The 20,968-nt window shown below is 44.9% G+C and overlaps 1 protein-coding gene across 2 annotated transcripts in view; it reads left to right on the top strand.

The window, feature by feature from the left end:
* Window positions 1-13,312: 13,312 nt before the first annotated feature.
* The window catches only part of SOGA3 (SOGA family member 3), a 78,023-nt gene continuing 70,367 nt past the window's right edge, over window positions 13,313-20,968 (top strand). For both annotated transcript variants that reach the window (XR_003941484.1, XM_030196866.1), the window contains exons 1-2: window positions 13,313-14,092; window positions 14,530-14,754. Coding sequence is in view for 1 of the 2 variants with exons in the window: in XM_030196866.1 (XP_030052726.1) it covers window positions 13,313-14,092; window positions 14,530-14,754 (1,005 nt within the window). In the remaining variant the exon portion in view is untranslated. The remainder of the gene's footprint in view (window positions 14,093-14,529; window positions 14,755-20,968) is intronic.

Genomic DNA, 20,968 nt, shown 5'->3' with positions numbered 1-20,968 from the left:
AAACAGAAAGGAAAATAGACAAATATCATATGAAAAGGGGAAACTTATTTGATTCTTCCTTACACCGCCCAAAAAAAAAAAAAAAAAAAGGAAAAGGCGAGGTGAAGTAATACCTAGATTTAGGAGAAGGAGATCCAAAAAATGAAGCAACTATACCATTATTAACCAGTCAATTCTTTCAAGTGATCTTTTTGAGTTTTAAAAAGGCTTTTAGTTGTTCTGGGGGGGGGGGGGGCACATATTTTAACCCCCCAAACTGTACTACTTACAGGGGTAACCCAACTTAAATGTTGCCCTAAGATTAAGCGTTTCTTGTCTATAAGCTAAAAAAAAGCTTTCCTACGATCTTGTGTAGCGTTTGTTACATCTGGGCTCTAGTGTACCAAGGGTGGGGTGGTGGGGGAGGTCTGTCCCGGGTGCAGGCAACAAGGGGGTTTGCGAAACAGAAGTGTGGCTATGAGCTCCGGCGGTCCCGGCCCTGAAACAGGAAGTTGACATCAGAGGGGGCAGGGGACCACCAGAGCTGACATTTGCGCACCTGCTCTGCGCACCCCCTTGCTCAGAGGAAGAGGGAGCTCCACCCCAGATGGCATCTAAGGTAGGTATGCCACTGCATCTGGGCATATCCATACTTCATGTCATGAAAAAGGACCTGTGAATTGCAAAAGCAAAACTTCATCACATTATTTCCTGTTCAAAGACAAACGAGGCCACTAAAGTAGACTTCTGAGTAGAATCTGAAATGGATTCCTCCAGTATTTCTGAAATATTGTTCAAGTCCATCTGTCCTTCATGTCAATGATCAGATAATAGCTTCCTCTGGGTATCCTTCAAGGGGACATTAATATAAAATACCTTATTAAGAGGGGAAATAAGATCCGAGGAAAACTGTAGAACTTCCATTAGGTACTTTTTAAACATGTCCATAGGCAAAATTCCAGTAACATGGGGAAAGTTTAATACCCTAAGGTTCAATCTTCTGTTAAAGTTCTCCATTTCTTCAATTTTTCTGTGGATTAACAATCTATCCTTGCCCAGCATTTTTAAAATCTTGGATATTCTCCTGAAGTTGCTGGAACTGGCTGGATGTGGCTTTCTTTATATCATCTATTGCTTTAGTTGGTCAATTAACTTTCACAACTAAAGCTATTACCTCTTCTGATGACTTCTTCACCGTAGTGGTAAGGTCCAAAAGAGTTTTCCAGATTGTTTCCAATGTTACCGCCATGGGGGACAGATATACTTCTCTTCCACCAATGCCTTCATTCTCTCAGAGTATACTCAGCGGCATACTACCCTCATCCAATACCAATACCAATGGCTTTTGTTAACTGCTATATCCCCTAATAAGGGTTCAATGTGGCTTACAGCATCAGAATGATAACATCATAAAATTTTACATTAATACCAAACAGAATTGATTTATAAAAAAAAAAGAAAGAAAATACAAAAACTACTTCAATAACATAGTATTAGACATGTCCAAACAAAATTGCCACAAAACGCCTAGCCGCCCACCTGGGGTTACCCTGTTGCCACCTAGAGGGTCTGTCTCCAGCACAGCTCAGGTCCGCTTGCACTTGCTGCTTGTACTCTACACTAGCACCCTCCTCCCACTGACTGGGTTACAACCGCCTCTGGGTGAGTGTCCTGCTCCAGTGATTTCTAGGTTACTGGGGGCCGCACTCCCAGTGGTCCCACAGTTCCCAGAAAGCACTCACATACCCAACACACAAACCACCAGGATTCTTTATCAGTCCAGACAGGCAGAGGCAAACATTTATTGTCTTTAAAAATTGGAAAAATGAACAAAAATATGTGCAATCATCAAACAATAACAGGTAACTGAAATATGGATCAATTATAATACTAACTAAACGTTTGTTTACTTCCTAGAAAGTACATGAGGAGATCAGGGCATATAGCTGTTCACCAGTTATCAAATATAACTATTTTTTACAGGGCTTTAGCAAAGAGCTCTCTCTCTCTCTCTTCTCCTGGGCTGAAACTGAAAAAAGCTCCTGAGCCAATCAGAGCCCAGTCAACAATAGCATTTGGAAAAAATGCTGGTTAAATCACTCAAACATTTCCTTACTAGTAAAAGAGGCCCGTTTCTGAGCAAATGAAACGGGCGCTAGCAAGGTTTTCGTCGCCAACACCCCTCCTTCCCTCCCTGGCCAACCCCTTCGTTGTTCTGCCATTGCTCCGCCCCCAACATCATGACATTTGACGCAAGGGCGGGACCCGGAGCGATTTTGGTGGCTTCACCACCATGAACCTTCGAACCTTTTTGAAGGAAGTCAGGGCTTGGATTCACTGATGTCAGTGTCCTCAGAACGTTGAGGGTGAGTTTTATGATAGTAGATCTGTGTTAACTAAAGAAAGAAGGTCAGTTCTTTGTAACAGCTGAAAACATAACATGCACCACCTGCTGGCCAAACTAGAGAAATACACTTCAAAATATAATAAAGACAGTTTTACAGGCTTAAAGTGCACTGTTCTGTCACACCTTCCTCCTCAAGAGAGGGACCCCAGACTGCAGCCTGTACAGATCACTGATTGGGTCTCACTAGTCCAGTGTCAGGGTGGTTTTGGCTCTTCCTTTCTGGAGAGTCCATCAGCTTTACCATGTTCATTGCCCTTCCGGTGCTTATAACAGAAGTTTTTACCATAGTCAGTACATGCTAACAGTTTTAATCCTGTATGCTTTATTTTGTGGATAGTGAGGAGTATCTTCCGACAGAAGCTTTTACCACACTCGGCACATGTGAATGGTTTTAGTCCTGTGTGTATTCTCTGATGCTTCATTAGCTGTGTTTATGAATAAAGCTTTTTCTACATTCATTTCATGTAAACAGTTTTCTTCCTGAACGAATTCTATGCTGCTTTGACAATAATTTCCTGCAACTGAAACTCTTTTTTACATTCCGTACTTGAAACTGGCTCTGCTTTCAAGGGTAATGTTCATTGGACCCATGTCGGTCCCACACAGTATTGGTACAGCATGTTTTTCATTATTACTACTTCTCTGTATCCAGGCTTGGTACCCCAATCCAGAAATGCTCGGGCAATGTGTACAGTCTCTCTGGATCCATTGGCTAGCACTGCCTCAGCAGTGCGCCCTGACAGACTAGCATCTTCCAGCACTAGCTCTGGTCATAACTGTCACAACTGTCAGGAATGGTGAGCCCTTGGACCAAAGCTGGAGCCTTGGCAGACACATCACCGGGGCTGGCACAGGCAGGAATCAGAACAGACAACTAGGATAAACTAACAGACTCAACAAGGCAGGGCAGAGGTAACTAAACACAATGGACAACATAAGAACCGGATCCAGACGAGGCAAGGAAAAGAAGGCAAAGGGCCAGAACTGGAACCCAGACAGGACAAGGCAAGACTTGGAACTGGATTAAAACTGGGACTGGGACCCAGAAATGCAAGACAAGGCAAAACACGGAAGTAGATTAAAACTGGGTCCAGAAAAGGGCAAGACAAGGCAAGGAATGGATCTGGATGCTGGATCGGGCTTGGCTTGGCTTGACTGGAACTGGATTCTCAAACAGGATTGGCTTGGCTGGAACCAGATTCTGGAATGGGCTTGGCTTGGCTGGAACCAGATTCTGGATTCTCAAACAGGATTCAGGGCTCTCAAACAGGCTTGTCTGGAACAGGATTCAGGATTCTCAAACAGGATTCAGGATTCTCAAACAGTCTTGGCTGGAACAGGATTCAGGATTCTCAAGCAGGATTCAGGATTCTCAAACAGGCTTGGCTGGAACAGGATTCAGGACTCTCAAACAGGTTTCAGGATTCTCAAACAGGCTTGACTGGAATAGGATTCTGGATTGTCAAACTGGATTCAGGATTCTCGAACAGGCTGGACTGGAACAGGATTCAGGATTCTCAAACAGGATTCAGGATTCTCGAACAGGCTTGGCTGGAACAGGATACTGAAAGGGACTTGGCTTGGCTTGACTGGAACAGGATACTGGAACAGACTTGGCTTGGCTTGACTGGAACAGACTTGGCTTGGCTTGACTGGAACAGGATACTGAAAGGGGCTTGGCTAGACAGGATACTGGAACAGACTTGGCTTGGCTTGACTGGAAGGAGTAGGCTGATGATATCACAAGTAGGAAATGAAGCAGAAGCATGGAGACCAAAGCGAGACTTGGCTTCAGGGACACCAAAGCGAGGCTTGGCTTACAGGAAGAACAACAATAGGAAAAAAGGCAGATTGGAGAGGTCACAGAGAATCAGTAGGTCTAAACATAAGGGCACAGCCACAACCGTGACAATAACAAAGTCATGCTAGAGCAAGTATACACAAGTTCAGCCACCTGGTTCTGATTCACAGTTTCTGGGGTGCTGTACTGTTGTGGAAATGCATCTGCTTCCTTGCTTGATGAATGGCCAGTAACCTTTTGTGCTGCGGTAAATGTGTGGGTCTCCTTTATGGTACTAGAGCCACCCACAAAAGCCGCCAGCCTTGTTGCAGGATTATTTGGGCAAACCGTTTTGAGATGTCCTGTGCTCCCACACTGGTAACAAGGACATTCATGCCTAAAGTCTTTAGACTTTGGGGAACACTGGAAGGTTTGCTGACAGTCTCTGAGGTTGCAGGGATATTTGGTTTAGGACCCTGGCTGCCCTTAGATCCCGGCTGCTGAAGATAAGGACAGCTTCTCTTTGCCAACCAGGGACGGTTAGCCATAAAAATGTCAACTAACTCAGCCACCTTCTCTGGAGTATGGGGCTGGTGATCTTGAACATATTCCCTCATCTCTGGACGACAAAACTGAAGAACCTGCTCCAGGACCATCAGGTTTTGTCAGTCCTCCACTGAGCCACCGCTGATGCTGGTATCTTAGCTGAATCACAAACTTGCTGTATCATCTACCCCTTTTTGCAATGTCCAGAATTTTAGTCTGTAGGTCTCAGGGGTAATGGCATAATGGTTCAACAAAGCTTTGTACTCCTCCTCAAACTGGGAGCATGTCTCCATGGACAGTTGGAATGCCTCTAATGCTCTACCAGTGAGCTTTCCTCCCAGATAGCACACCCAGTCTTTCTGAAGAATCTCATTGAGGCTGCAAATTTTTTCAAAGGCAGATATCCATCAATCTCACTTCTGGTATCATCAAACTGTGAAAACAACTTGGGCCCAATCTGAGCTGTGGATCCTGCTTCAGGCCTTGGAGCAGGGGTTGGGCTGGAGATTTGGATATGAGCTATTTCCATTTCCATCTTTAATTTCTGCAGCTGGAACTCCTGCTCCTCACACCGCTGTCGCTCTTCCCGTTCCTCTTGCCGCATCTGATCTAACTGCTGTTGCTTTATCATGTAGATCTGCTGGATCTCAGCTGTTGTGGTATCTGGCCCTGCCATCGCACGAGCCGTTGGCCAAATGGAATCTGGTCGCCCCTCAGGAGAACTCTGCACAGGCTAGTCCTGTGTATCCTCCTCACTAAGGCCATCCGATTGCTCTTGTGTTAGGTCAGGCATTTCCAGTGTCTGCTGGCTGCTACCAGTCACCATCAGCACACTGCTAATCTCCTAACACTACCAAAAAAAAAAAAGTGACCAGGAAAGGACACTGTTACTGCTGCACTTGTTCACAGTGCTCTGTGTCTGGAAGTTACAGATCAAAAAGACTTTGAACCACTCAGTGGATGACAACCCTCACTCCATGCATTGAGTCTGGCAATCCCACCATGCTGTCACCAAAACAGAAGGATAGGTCTGTCATGAAATGCCTAGCCACCGGCCTGGGGTTACCCCGCAACCACCTAGAGGGTCTATCCCCAGCACAGCTCAGGTCCCTGCACCTGCTGCTTGTGCTCTATACTATCACCCTCTTCCAACTGACTGGGTCACAACCTCCTCTGAGTGAGTCTTCAGCTCTCAAATTATCCCCAGTGATTTCTAGGTTACTGGGGCTATACTCCCAGTGGTCCCACAGTTCCAAGAAAGCACTCACAGACCCAACACACAAAACAACAGGATTCTTCATCAGGCAGAGGCAATAAACAATTATTTATTGTCTTTAAAAATTGAACAATGAACAAAAAACAAATGTGCAACCAGCAAACAATAACAGGTAACTGAAATATGGATCAATTATAACACTAAATATTTGTTTACTTCCTAGAAAGTACCTGGGGAGATCAGGGATATAGCTGTTCACCAGTTATTAAATATAATTGTTTTTTTACAGGGCTTCATCAAAGAGCTCTCTCTCTTCTCCCGGGCTGAAACTGGAGCAAAAGCCAGTACAATTGAAATGAAAAAAGCTCCTGGGCCAATCAGAGCCCAGTCAACAACAACATTTGAAAACAATCTGGTTACATCGTTCAGGCATTTCCTTATTTGTGTTAACTAAGGAAAGAAAGGTCAGTTCTTTTTAACAGCTTAAAACATAACATGCACCACCTGCTGGCCAAACTAGAGAAATGCACTTCAAGATTTATTAAAGACAATTTTACAGGCTTAAAGCACACTGTTCTGTCACAAAAATGTTTTCAACTTCTTACGAAAATGTAAGTAAATTGTTTCAACCCTTATAGCACAGGGTAAAGAATTTCAGAAAGATGACATAGCAAGGGGAAAAAAAGAGGTAAACTGCTTAGTATATTGAACCCCTTTAACGAGTGGGGTTGAAGCAGCATCCTATTCTGTAATCAAGAGGAAAGCGATGGGAAAGAGATAAAAACACATCCGAGGTCCTGCAAGCTGGTTCCGATTGCCCTTGAGGATCTCCAGCAACACTGCTGCTGACACCAGACATGGCAGGTGACTGGTATCTGGGGGGAGATAAGGTGACATCATGCCCCAAAGAAGCAGTTCTTCCTTCATTCTGCCCCTGTGCAAGGCCTCCAAACCCAGCCTCCACAGCCATAGGTCTGGTGGTGTATCGCTCAATTCTCTGCTGAATGGGAGATGAAGTACGAGCTGGTGAGGGAACCAATCTTATCACTCCCTTCCTCTTCATGTGACGCATAATGTTCAAGAAGAAACTGCGGGAAAAAGAGACACAGCAGAGAGGAGCCAGCACTGCTCACCAGGTTCCTGCCACCATCTTTGCCAATTCCCCCCCTCCCCTATACATTATTTTAGTAGTTCAAGGATAAACAAAACTATAATAAGATTTCAGCTAGGTTCCGTGTTCTTGTCCCCTGACATCTTATTCTTGATTATTTTCTGCTTGCATCCTTAACCCCTGATACCGCTCCTGGGGGAATAGTGGAATCCTATTCTCATAAATGATTTTGTGTCCATCAGGATTATCTTATCAATTTGTTGGATGTTTTTGAAGGTGTAAACAAACATGGATAAAGGTGAGCTGGTTGATAGTGAGTATAATGTTGAATAGGTTGTGTCTATTAAAAACACAGGGCCCGATATTCAAAACTACTCATCTGCTACCCAAATAAGTAGTGCAGGCCGAGGCTACCAATGGATTTTCCACAGCATTATCTAGATAATACTGCAGGAAATCCAGGCAGACCATCCCAGAGCTATCTGGTTAGAACCTGGGCAGAGCCAGAATAGCTCCAGACACTGGCAATAATCAGCACCGGTATCCAGATTAGGTAGGATGAAAACGTTCTCCAGATACTGATCCAGATCATAGCGCCGACTACCTCCATCTGGAACAAAACTGCAGACCCCGGTAAACCTGGCTATTGAGCTCCGATATCCAGAGAGCAGGCAACACCAAATATTGGGTAGATCTTTAAATGCTATGGCCAGCATTTAGAAGGAACACAATGACTGCAATGTATTAATATTGACCAGAGATATTTTAAATCTATACATGCAACACGAAAAAAAACTCTAGTGTTTTAGGAAAGACTCGGCAAACAAAGGGGCCCTTTTACTAAGCGGCGGTAAGCACTAACGCAATGCTTCCCGTGCACCAAAATCAAAACTGTGCTCAAATGCCCGGTGGTAATTCAGGCATCTGCGCACACTTTTCTGGGGGCGTGTTTGGGGGGGACAGAGAGTAGGCATGTACAGTCATGAGCTGTTTCCACCTACTAAATAGGTGTCAGTAAGGGCTCATGCGCTAATGGCCGCTCACTAATTTGGAAATTAGCACCTGGCCATTAATAGGAAAAGTGGAAATGCGGCCATTTTACAGCCGTGTTAAAAGTGGCCTCAGTATGCGGGGAAACCCACATGCTAATCAGAGTGCATGGTCCCTTGTAGCGCAGCTTAGTGAAAGGATCCCCTAGAGCCTCTTCTAAAATAAGTAAAGCGCCACCACAGAAGCATATATTTGGCACCACACAAAATGGGAATAGTCATTTTACAAAAAAAAAAAAAAAAAGTTCAAAAAGTGGCATCACTGTAGTGGAGGAGTGGCCTAGTGGTTAGAGCACCAGTCTTGTAATCCACAGGTGGCCAGTTCAAATCCCACTGCTGCTCCTTGTGATTTTGGGCAAGACACTTAACCCTCCATTGCCTCAGGCACAAACTTAGATTGTGAGCCCTCCTGGGACAGAGAAATATCCAGAGTACCTGAGTGTAACTCGCTTTGAGCTACTACTGAAAAAGGTGTGAGCAAAATCCAAATAAATAAATATATTGAAGCCGCAGAAAAAATGTGCATTTACATTCAGGTTTTACCAGGCCTAGATGGAATGTTGCTACTATTGGAGATTCTACATGGAATGTTGCTATTCCACTAGCAACATTCCACGTAGAAGCCTGCCCTTGCAGATCAGCAACGCAGGCTTCTGTTTCTGTGAGTCTGACGTCCTGCACATATGTGCAGGACGTCAGACTCACAGAAACAGAAGCCTGTGCGGCCACGTTGCTGATCTGATCTGCAAGGGCAGGCTTCTACATGGAATGTTGCTAGTGGAGGAGTAGCCTAGTGGTTAGTGCAGTGGAACATTGAACGTTGCTACTATTTGAGATTCTACATGGAGTGTTGAGGAGTGGCCTAGTGGTTAGAGCACTGGTCTTGCCATCCAGAGGTGGCCGGTTCAAATCCTGCTGCTGCTCCTTGTGATTGTGGGCAAGTCACTTAACCCTCCATTGCTTTAAGTACAAACTTAGATTGTGAGCCCTCTAAAGACAGAGAAATGCCCAGTATACCTGACTGTAACTTATCTTGAGCTACTACAGAAAAGGTGTGAGGAAAATCCATATAAATTAAGGAATCTGCATGTGTAAGTATCACTACAGGCATGTGTTTGTGATGATTTTTGGTACTTATACATACAACTAGTGCCACTTCCATCACAGGAAGTGGATTTTGGAAATCTGCGTGTCCATGAGGTGCTGTTCTCCAAAAGTCCCACATTTTGCAGTCAGAGGTAGGTTTGAATGCCAAAGCGGTAAGCACAATTCCCCCCTCAAAGTTTCCTCCAAACCCCTGATCCAAATGAGAAGGTTGACAAGAGTTAGGTATGATTCAAAGCAGATACATAAATACCAATGGAGAAATTGTGTGATATATATGTATTACTACTACTACTATCTATCATTTCTATAGCTCTACAAGTATTACTGCTCTAAACTTTAAAATACAAGTATAATTTGAAGAACATCATAAGCCATACCCAGAACATGCCTCCTTTACATTTTTCATGCTAAGGCATGTATGCATAAGTAGCACCTGTTCTAAAATCACTATTTATATGTGCATGGTGATTTAGACCTATATATGCTTTTTCCTTTGCAAATGGTGCATAGCTCTTCCACAAGGGCCTCCACGGTGTGTCTGCATTTTCAGAAGACTTTTGACAAAGTTAATCATGAAAGATTCCTTAGGAAATTAAAGTCATGGGATAAGAGGCAATGCCATGCTGTGGATTGGAAGTGGCTATGAGACAAGAAACCAAATGGTCATTTTCCAAATGGAATCACATCAGTTGTAAAGTGTCCAAAGGGATGTGTACTGTTTAACAGATTCATTGAAGAGAAGATCTCAGGAAAGAAGCAACAAGTGGGGTGATCAAGAGCAGCATTTTAGAAAGGATTTCCAACTTGGAATTGAAATGCCCAGGTCGATACATCACAGGTGGCACTTGAATTTCAGAACAGGATCTGCCAACATGGAGGCTATTCTAAAATACATGGTGGCAAGGGTGCCCAAGCACAGGTTACATGCAGCATGAATATCCAAGGGGGAGGGGTACATAAGTACGTAAGTATTGCCATACTAGGACAGACCAAAGGTCCATCAAGCCCAGCATCCTGTTTCCAACAGTGGCCAATCCAGGTCACAAGTACCTGGCAAGATCCCAAAAAAGTACAAAACATTTTATGCTGCTTATCCCAGAAATAAGCAGTGGATTTTCTCCAAGTCCATTTTAATAATGGTCTATGGACTTTTCCTTTAGGAAGCCGTCCAAATCTTTTTAAAACCCCTCTAAGCTAACCACCTTTACCACATTCTCTGTCAACAAATTCCAGAGTTTAATTACACATTGAGTGAAGAAACATTTTCTACGATACGTTTTAAATTTACTACTTTGTACCTTAATTGCATGCCTTAGTCCTAGTATTTTTGGAAAGGGTGACCTCCCTGAATCCCTCTAGAGGAATGCTGCTCAATCAGAGCACTTTTCTGTAATCTGGGCATTAGGTCTAAATGGTCAAATCCATCATTGTGGACACAGATGATGTTTCCAATTCTTAAATGGAGAATTGATGTCTATATTTTAGCCCCTCCCTAGTCCTGCCCATAAGATACCCAGACCATACCCCATTGCCATATGGATGTACTGAAATTTTACATGTCCATGCAATATGCACATCTAAATGGATGACTGAAACATGACTAGAACTTCTAAAATATGGGCCCAAATCTGCAAATGACATAAAATTATTCAAAGTTGCCAACATGGCAGAAGATGGCAGAGAATTGAAAAAGGATCTTGTGAGACTAGGAGACCGGGCATTTAAATGACAGATGCAATTTAATTTGGACAAATGCAAAGTGAGGCACATAGGGGAAAATAATCTCACCTGCAGGTACAAAATACAAGGCTCTGACATGCAGATGATCAAGCCCTGCGCTATTCCAAACAGTGCTCTAAAATAGCGCTGGAAAAGCGTGGGGCGCTATTAGACCTATGATCAGAGATAATGCATGCAAATTTAAGCAGTGCAATTATCTCTGATTATGGGGTAGAAGTGCGGGAGAATTGTGCCTGAGCATGCGCTCAGCACAATCCTCCCGCACTTGTTTGACAGGTCTGGGCTGGAGACCAATGAAACGAGAAGGAGGCCCATCTTTAAAGCGGAAGATGGACGTCAACTGCCCTGTTGCAGGGACGACCAAATTTCAAGGGGGTGTTGGGGGTATAGCGATGGGGCAATTGAGGACATCCAAAATTTGGACGTTTCTGCAATGGTAAGTTAAGGACGTCCAAAATTGGATGTTTCTATGATAAAGACATCTTTCTCATAGAAACATCCAATTTTGGACGTCCTTAACTGCCCATTGCAGAAACATCCAAAATTTGGACGTCCTCAACTGCCCCGTCACAGAAACGTCCAAATTTTGGACGGCCTCAACTGCCCTCACTGGCAGGTTTGCTGTAGGGGGGAATGGGGCCCTGCCAGCATGCAAATGCATGCTGGACAGGGCTTACCATTCCTCCCCAACGATCTGCAAACCCTAACCTGGCGTAGGGTTTGTCGCAGCCAGCGACCCAATCTTTGGCGCGCTGGACGCTGATCATTGGGAATGAATGCATTAAGCGCTGATTAGCATGCATTTACAGGCTACTTGCGCTAAGAGCCCTGTTTAGCATGCATTTGCATGCTACTTGCGCTACGATCCCTCAAGCATGTTGTTTCACGCGCTCAAGGGATCTGATCATGGGGTGATAGCAAACGCCGGAGCTAGTATGGCGCTAACAGCCTCTAGCGCTGGCATTTGCTTTTGATCATCTGCCTATGAGTTAGGAGTCACCCAAGAAAAAGATGTTGAAATTGTTGGCCCAGTGTACTAGAACTGCACTTAACAAAAAAGAAAACAAAAGCAGAATGTTAGAGATTATTCAAAAAGAAGGCATGCAACAAAATTGTAAGAAGGCTGGAACACCTCCCTTATAAAGAAAAACTAAAGGGGGTTACAGCTTACAAGAAGAAATACTACAACCCAAACCAGTGTAATCAATTAAAAGAATACAAATATAAAATACAGTAGACATCATGCAAGGTATAAGAAACTAATTATAAAGGAAAGATGATGGAATGCACTGTCTTTATGTGGTTACAATCAAAGCAGTTCACATATTATATATAAGTACTTATTTTGGACCTGAGCAGTAGAGAGCTGCATGACTTGTCCAGAGTCACAAGTAGCTGCAGTGGGAATTGAATCAGGTTCCTCTGGTTCTCGGGCCACTGCACTAACCATTAGGCTACTCCTACGATCCATTTTGCATTAAAAACTCTGCCAAGTGGCTTCATGTTTTGAATGGAAGCAAAATAAAGAAACCTAGCTAGTCCAGAAAAAGAGGCCCTCAAGCTAAACCTGCAGTATTTGCCTCCAAAACAAAGAAAAATGTGCTATAAAGTAAGGTATCTTAGTGTGAATGAAGGGTCTGTCTTAGGTTATTCAGCTCCAGGGCCAGTGCAAGAGTATTGGGCACCCTAGGAACCCTCCTCCCCCAAGGTTTGGATAATTAAACTCAAAAATCATGCTTATTCTAACACCAGCACTGTCAGAACAATCTTATCAACCAAAATTTGGGCATCCTACTCTAAAATGTTAAAGCTTGTCTTGTTATATATATAAATAAATGAGGCCAATGTTCAAAAGCCATACACAAAGGCAAATGTGTTATTTGAAAATTACCTATACTTTCTGTAGGGAAAAATGAGCACTGAAGGCTTTTTGAATTTGTGTGGCTGTCAGGATTTATTGTTTTGCTTTGACTGCAGATGCTTTTTTGCTGCTCCCCAGAAGCTTCTGCCCTAGGTGACCACCTGGTTTTTTCTTTATGGTTGGGCCAGCCCTGTTCATCTGTAATTCACATACGTAGAGATAAAATGCACAAACCTGTCCGATTACCCTTTCAACCCTACGAGTTAAATAAAAGAAATACAAAAAGGTTGTTAGAACGATGTAATCCCTATGGGCGTTATTACTAAAGTCAATTATTTAGGAAAATATTCTAGTGCCTTAAATAATTGTTGGTCACTGATGGCTGTCTGTGAGTGAATTTTGTCCAATGTCTTTTCTTCTACCCCACCCCATGTCTAGGACGGAGGATGACCTTTGTGATGGAGACCCCCGAACCTCAATATCTGTGCACCTGTCGTTGTTCTTCCAGATAACATCATGAGTCAGCCAGTCGGTGGCGCTGCTGCTGCTGCCGAGCCTCGCCTGCATCCGGAAGGGAGCAGCAGCAGCAGCAGCAACAAAAAACAAGGAGCTTCGTCACCGGCTAGACCCAGAGAGAGCGCAGGCAGACAGGCGGGCAGATCACAGGCTGCCCCCAAGGCCAACGCCGGCGCCCGCCAGGGCTCAGGCAGGGGCAGCCGGCAGCAGCCCGGGGCTCTGGGCGCCGGGAACAGCAGCGGAGAGAAGCAGCCTCAGCTGCGAAACGCGCCGGGAGCTGTCCAGGGCGGCGCTGGTGCTGAACCCCGCGGCGCGGCCAGGGCGGAGGCCGGCAGGAGAGCCTGGGCGGAGGGAGAGCTGGAGGGGCAGCGTCAACCTGCAGAGCCTCTAGCCTCAGATCTAGCGTCCACAAAAGCGGAGCAGAGCCGGCCGAGCCCCATCGCCGATTCGCCCATCGAGGGCGCGGCTGGGAGTTGGAAAGGGAAGAGCTCCCAGACAGGCGGAGGGGAGGGGGCCGCCGCCTCCTCTTTCGCTTCTACAGGGAAGAGCCCCCGGCAGGCAGGAGGCAGTGGCGGAGCGTACTGGCAAGAGGGATGTCTGCAGTCTGAGCTACTTCAATTTCACCAGAAAAAGGCTCAAAGCATGCACACTAAAAGCGGGGAGTCGGAGCCCCCCGAGGCTGGCATGGAGGTCGAGAGGACGGACGATCCCTTGAGCCTACAGGAGCAACAGCTGCAGAGCGAGGTGGAGAAACTACGGGAGGAGAACGAGATCCTGAAGGTAAGCACTAAACACTGCTGAAAGGATTGCAATATCCAATTCTTGTGCGCTTCATAGTCTAGTGCTGGCAGGGATCCATGGTCGTAATCCAGATCTTTGCTTAGAATTTGAAGCGGTTGGGTTAGCACCTACTGTTTAGAACCTAGAGTTAATAGGACAAGCTTTCATCTGGCACTGGGAGGATAAAAGCCTGTGACGGGGGCCTGAGAATAACCGGGAGTAATACAGTGTTGTTTGTGCGGTTTTCGTCATGTCGTTCGGTCTTTTTCTTTGCAGGGGATGCCTTAGGGGGGTTACGATGGTAAAGTGCCTATTGTATTTCTAGTATTCCGCTACCATTTTCTATTCACGTCGTTTTATTTCTTTTTTTTTTTTTTTTTTTAATACTATTAACATTAAGCCCTCCTTTCATTCCCCGCCTCTGCTCAACTCAAAAGAACGAAATCGACGAGATGAGAACGGAGATGGACGAGATGCGGGATAGTTTTTTCGAGGAGGATGCCTGTCAGCTGCAGGAAATGCGCCACGAGCTGGAGCGAGCCAACAAGAACTGCCGGATCCTGCAGTACCGCCTCCGCAAGGCGGAGCGCAAGAGGATGCGCTATGCGCAGACGGGCGAGATCGACGGAGAGCTCTTGCGGAGCATGGAGCAAGACCTCAAGGTAAAAGTCCACTGGCTCTTGCAGCTCGATCTGTGTCCTTGCTTTAGTCAAAGCCAGAGTCCCAGCCAAAAGGATGCTGACAAGCCCAGATAGGTCTTCTTCAGGAAGGGAAACCCGATTCTAATGACATACACTCAGTGATCTGTAAATTATATACGTGTGTAGATACATGGTAACACAAGTTTTAAAGAAAGATAGCATCCCAATGAGAGGAGGCAACAGTAACTCTAAAAGTCATGGATTCAACCCTAGTTTCTTGCTCATTCCCAAGTTTCAAAATTGACCTAGTTTACCATTTTTTAAAATCCTTGCTTGAAAGATAAGACAAGTGGTTAGTAGCTAGGATTGAACTTGATGATTGGAAACCACTAACTTATGTCCTGATTTTTTTTTAATAAGTAAGAAACTGCATTCCAATATATCTTGCTCAAATAATATATCTGCCTATATCTTTGTGTTTTGAGCAACACTCCCCAAGTCAGTCTCTTAGATGCTTTCTAAAAATAAGGTTTTCACTAACTCTCATAGTCTATGATGACCCCTCCCCTTCCAATCTGCATTCCAAATGTTAATCTTTTGACTTTAATACTTAGATTATGTTACACAAACCCTTAAAACTTCCAAGTCAGCAGGCTCAGTCTTTCTTATCATTGGCAGCATGAGGTAGATGAAAATTTAAAAAAAGTATTTTGATAAGGTAATTGAGATATAAATGATTTTGAAAAATTCAGAAATTGTTAGTCGCTAAGGTTGGTATTATTGCTGGCAAATTTCAAATATATGCTAATGGAACCATTTTATGTATCAAATACATTCTTGGAGATATATCTTTCAATTTTCCAGTTTTTCAGACACTATGGTACATCTGCTTTAACATCCCCCCCCCCCCCCCCCCCACACACACACCAGTGGCGTAGCCAGACTGCCAATTTTGGGTGGGCCTGAACCCAAAGTGGGTGGGCACAAAATTTTCTCTCTACCCCCCTCCCCCAGCAAAATGTAGTCACACTCAGATACATTTGTCACACAGGGTAAAGTGCTGCTTTTCAGTGCATCAGATCTCAGACAATTTATTTAATAGCCTAATCCTTTTCAGTGAGCTTTCAGAGGCCAAAACCTCCTGCCTCAGGTCAGTATAATGCTGTTACGGTATCCTCTCCTGACCTAAGGAAGGAAGTATTGGTCTCTGAAACTTTATTAACACCATATTACTTTATCCTAAATTAAAAATACAATTATTTTCTTTACCTTTGTTGTATGGCCATTTACTTTTTCTCATTGTGTTGCTCCCAGTCTCTAGATTCTGCTTTCCTTCGTTTTCGCTTAACTCTTCTGCCAGGGTTTCCTGGCCATTTGTCATTTTTCTCTCCTTTTTCTTTGCTTTCTTCAATATTTTTCTGCCTCTCTCTCTCTGTCCAGATTTAATTCATTCTTACTATCCATTCTTTAATTTCCTTCATCTACTTATGGCTTTTCATCTTTTTCTCACCCTTGTTCTCCCCATGCCCCTTCCTCTTATTCTCCAGTCTTTTACTACTCTCCTTTTCCATCCAGCAGCTCTCTTCTTTCTCTCCCCATCCTTCCAGTGTCTCCCCTCTCTCTCCCCATTCTTCCAGTAGTCTCCCCTCTTTCTTTCTGCATCCTTCCATCCAGTGTCACCTCTTTCTCCCTACCCTTCCATCCAGCGTCTTCCCTCTTTCTCGCCCCATCCTTCCATCCATCTACCCTCTCTCCTGATCCTTCCATCTAATGTCTCTCTCTCCCTCCTTCTAACCAGTGTCTATCTCTCTACCCTTTTCTGTTCAGTGTCCCTTCTCTCTCCACATCCTTCCAGTCTCGCCCCTTTCTCTCTGCATCCTTCATCCATCTCCCCTCTTTCTCTCCCCATCCTTCCATCCAGTGTCTCTCTTCCTATCCATCCATTTTCCCTCTTTCTCTGCCATCCTTCCATCCGTTTTCCCTCTTTCTCTGCCATCCTTCCGTCTGTTTTCCCTCTTTCTCTCCCGATCCTTCCGTTTTCCCTCTTTCTCTGCCATCCTCCCATCCGTTTTCCCTCTTTCTCTCCCCATCCTTCCTTTCCCTCTTTCTCTGCCATCCTCCCATCTGTTTTCCCTCTTTCTCTCCCCATCCTTTTGTTTTCCCTCTTTCTCTGCCATCCTCCCATCTGTTTTCCCTCTTTCTCTCCCCATCCTTCTGTTTTCCCTCTTTCTCCCCAGTCCCCATCCTGTCATCCGTTTTCCCTCTTTCTCTCCCCATCCTTCCGTTTTCCCTCTTTCTCCCCAGTCCCCATCCTGCCATCCGTTTTCCCTCTTTCTCTCCCCATCCTTCCGTTTTCCCTCTTTCTCCCCAGTCCCCATCCTGCCATCCGTTTTTCCTCTTTCTCTCCCCATCCTTCCGTTTTCCCTCTTTCTCCCCAGTCCCCATCCTGCCATCCGTTTTCCCTCTTTCTCTCCCCATCCCTTCCGTTTTCCCTCTTTCTCCCCAGTCCCCATCCTGCCATCCGTTTTCCCTCTTTCTCCCCAGTCCCCATCCTGCCATCCGATTCAGGCCCGCCAGCCCCAGCTACAAAAAGAAGAAGCGCTCAGCTGATTGAGCTGAGCGCCGCCACCAACGCTAAAGACGAGAAAAAATGTTTAAAAAAAAAAAAGCGCGGCACCCCGTAGGCAGCCTCGAAGCATTGGCTGCTGGCTCTGCAGGCTCCTCCCGTCTCTTACGTCACTGGCCCTGTTTCGCTCCAGGGGCAGTGACGTAAGAGATGGGAGGTGCCTGCTGAGCCAGCAGCCAATGCTTCGAGGCTGCCTACGGTGCCGCGCTTTTTTTTTTTTTTTACATTTTTTTCTCATTGTTAACGTTGGCGGCGGCGCTCAGCTCAATCAGCTGAGCGCTTCTTCTTTTTGTAGCGCCGGCCCTGCTGCTCAACAGGAAAAGCAGCAGTGGCCGGCAATGGGAGCAATGGGAGTGGGCGGGCCAGAGCTGAAATTGGGTCACCCGTAGCTATGCCCACACACACACACGTTTTGGAGGGAGAAAGGTAGCAAGGGGTGACATTTGAAGCAGCAATATATGTGAAAACCAATAATTATGTGTTTATTGTAGTCTACATACCTGAGCAGCGATTTGGAGAAATGGCCAGCAAATTATAATGTCAAAAAAAGAAAAAAAAAAGGAGACTACAAGATCTGGATATCTACTTTCCATGATGTTTGTTCTGAAAATTTTAAGTCTTATTCTCAACTCACCTATTGATGCTTTTCTATTGTTTTTTTTCTTGCTTTTCTTTTTTCAAAATTGTGACCATCTCTGAGAAAACTTGACTAAAGTGACCTGAAATGAAATATGAGGTTTTAATGAATTTTATTATGGCATACACTTTGTAGTACAACAGTGCAAACCCCATCCTTTTTTGTGAAAATGTTTAAAAAGTTGCAGAAATTAATATTTTGGATCTGCTACTTTAGTCATGTTTCCCCAGAGACAGTCACAATGTTACATTTTGAAGTGTGTCTCTATAGCAACATACAATAGTGATTACTCTTGTTCAATCCAGAACACACAAGGGCAATTCTATAACTGAGCACCACAGGTTAGGCTTCTAGGTGCAGTGTGTTGAGTGCTAACTGTAGAATGGCATCTTGATGTCAAGATTCGGTGAGAGAATACTAGCATAAGTTGGTAAATATCCCCCCCCCCCCCCCCCCCCCCCCACCGATATTGAGCCGGCAGCGGACAGTGTTATTTTTTTTGTACACCGCCAGCACTAAAACCAGAAATTCAATGTCTGGCCCTGCCCAAGCTTTGCCATTGAATATCCAGTTTTTTTTTTAATCCAGCTAGTGCATGGCTGGTTAAGTTAATATTCACACGTAACCGGCCATAGGTTAATGGATACAGATAGAACGGCTATTTGTGTGGCTGGTTATGTCTGAATGTCAGGAAGTAATCGGACTCTGCCCCCGGAATGCCCCCGACATACCCAACTTAATGTTTGCCACAAACTGGTCATTGTCAGGGACACTAACCAGTTAAGTGCCCCTGAAAATGACCAGACAGCCATAAACAAGAGAGTTAACCAGTCGGTTAAATCGTTCTGAATGTCGGCCGGTGGGTGCCACCTGCTTACGCCATGTCAATAGCAAATGTAAATGCGGCAGTTATGTACATAACTTACATAACTATTAGACATGCTTCTGGCTCGTTCATGCTCCTCCCCTGTGAAAGCCTCGTTGCATTTGTTTGGTAAGCAAGTTGAAAACCTACATTTCAGAATGGCTCTGAGTGTGCGGCTGCCATTCAGACCCTTAAGACCACACTTACTTAAGGGACCCTTTTTCTAAGCTGTGGTAAAAAGGACCCTGCGCTAACGGGGGGGGGGGGGGGGGGTGCATGCCGAGGCCCTTTCTACCGCAGCAGGGGAAAAGGCCAAAAAAGACATGACCATGCATTAAGATTACTCTTACGTTGCCGTTCAGGGGGGAGCAAGTACCGCCACCCACTGAGGTGGTGGTAAGGGCTCCCATGCTAACCCAGCGGTAACCGGGTAGCATGTGGCGCTGCCCGATTACTGCCAGATAACCCCCTGCGAAAATATTTTTTGAATATTTTCGCTAGTGCTGGAAATGCCATGCACTGGGGGTGGAACTGCCACCGGTGCCCGTGTTGGGCCAGCGGTAGATCCAGATTGGCACGCAGTAAGCCCACTGTGGTCTTACTGCTGCAAAGTAAAAGGCCCCTAAATGGCAGTATTCACCAGATGGCCTGTACACCAGTTTTTCCAGTTGAACCATGACTACATTTTTATGAAGTGCACTTTTTATACCCAGCCTCCTTCCATTTACAATTCCATGCCTCATATCACTGCTATCTTAGTTATCTTTGGACACCGATATCAAATGATAATACTTTTGTTAAAGCTCTTTCATTCCTGTTGATGCTTTCGTGTATTTGAACTTGATCTCTAATCAAAAAGAAATGCTTGCAGGTTGCTTCTCTCAAATCTAGTGTATGAAAATACAGAACTTGGTCACAATAAAGCTATTGGCACAAACTTATTGAATCCCTTCAGTGGAGAAGACAAGTCTTTATGGACCCCAAAGAGTGCATCAGCTAAAAATTCTTAGTGCTGTGAAGTAATGCATTTGAAAATCTGCAGTCTTTTCTCCTGGAAAGGAAATATTTTATTGTCATAATAGAAAATGTTGAACCAGGGATCCCTTTTCAATTTTATGTTTTTTAGAAACATCTATAAATATTTACATTTTAGCTACCTTGACTGAATTTGTAACTGTGATGCAGATCCGTATTGTTGACTTTCTAAACATACAGACATTTCCCTGGCCTTCTGGCAACAGTGGCATAGCCAGATAGCTAATTTAGGGTGGGCCTGAGCCCAAAGTGGGTGGACATGAAATTTTCTATCCATTGTCATCCTACCCCCACTATTCGTTTTGTCCCCAACCTCACAAACTCAAAATACAATTAGCTGAGGTGGTGGGGATCCCCATACCAGCTGAAGACTCCTCCCAGCCAGAACCTTTCCAAGCTGGGTAGCTGTTGGCAGTGTCCCAGAGTATTAGCGCTGCCCCACCTCTGGCTCCCCATGCCTGCTCAGTTTTTGCACTTATGCATATGCGCAAAAACTGAACATGCAAGAGGAAGGGGAGAGATGGCCATGATGCAATTCTGCCACTGGCTACCCAGCTTGGAATAATTCTGGCCACAAGGAGTCTTCAGCTGATGGGAGTTAGGGGGTCCCTGCCAGCCACAGCAAGGTTGGGCCAATGTTGGGTGGGCCTGAGCCCATCTGGGCCCACCCATGACTGCTCCACTCTCTGGAAGTCTTCAGATACACACTAATGCTCATAACATAGTTCTAGATGGAACAGACAGGATCAGTATATCAAAGGGATTTTCCTGTAGGCAGTTAATGAGAGAAAAGTGAAAATAGGTCTATAGTTTAAAAACTGCACTGTGACAGAAGACCCGATAGATTCTGGTGCATATGAGATTGTTCAGGTGGGTGTGGGAGATTCAAAGAATAGAAGGGTACAACGGAGTAAAGATGGAGGCATCTAAGTGACAGGAAGAAATATGGTAGGGAAGAATAGAAGAGAATAAAAGAGATGTTCAGCTATACGAAGTGGGCTAGGAACAGAACAATGATATATAACCTTGAGCAAAGCAGTAGATAAAGGGCTGAATCACTCTCAAGGGTACT

This window comes from Microcaecilia unicolor, chromosome 3, assembly GCF_901765095.1.
Source record: "Microcaecilia unicolor chromosome 3, aMicUni1.1, whole genome shotgun sequence".
NCBI lineage: Eukaryota > Metazoa > Chordata > Amphibia > Gymnophiona > Siphonopidae > Microcaecilia > Microcaecilia unicolor.
Note: the sequence above shows the minus strand (reverse complement) of the source record. Positions and strands in the feature narration are given on the sequence as shown.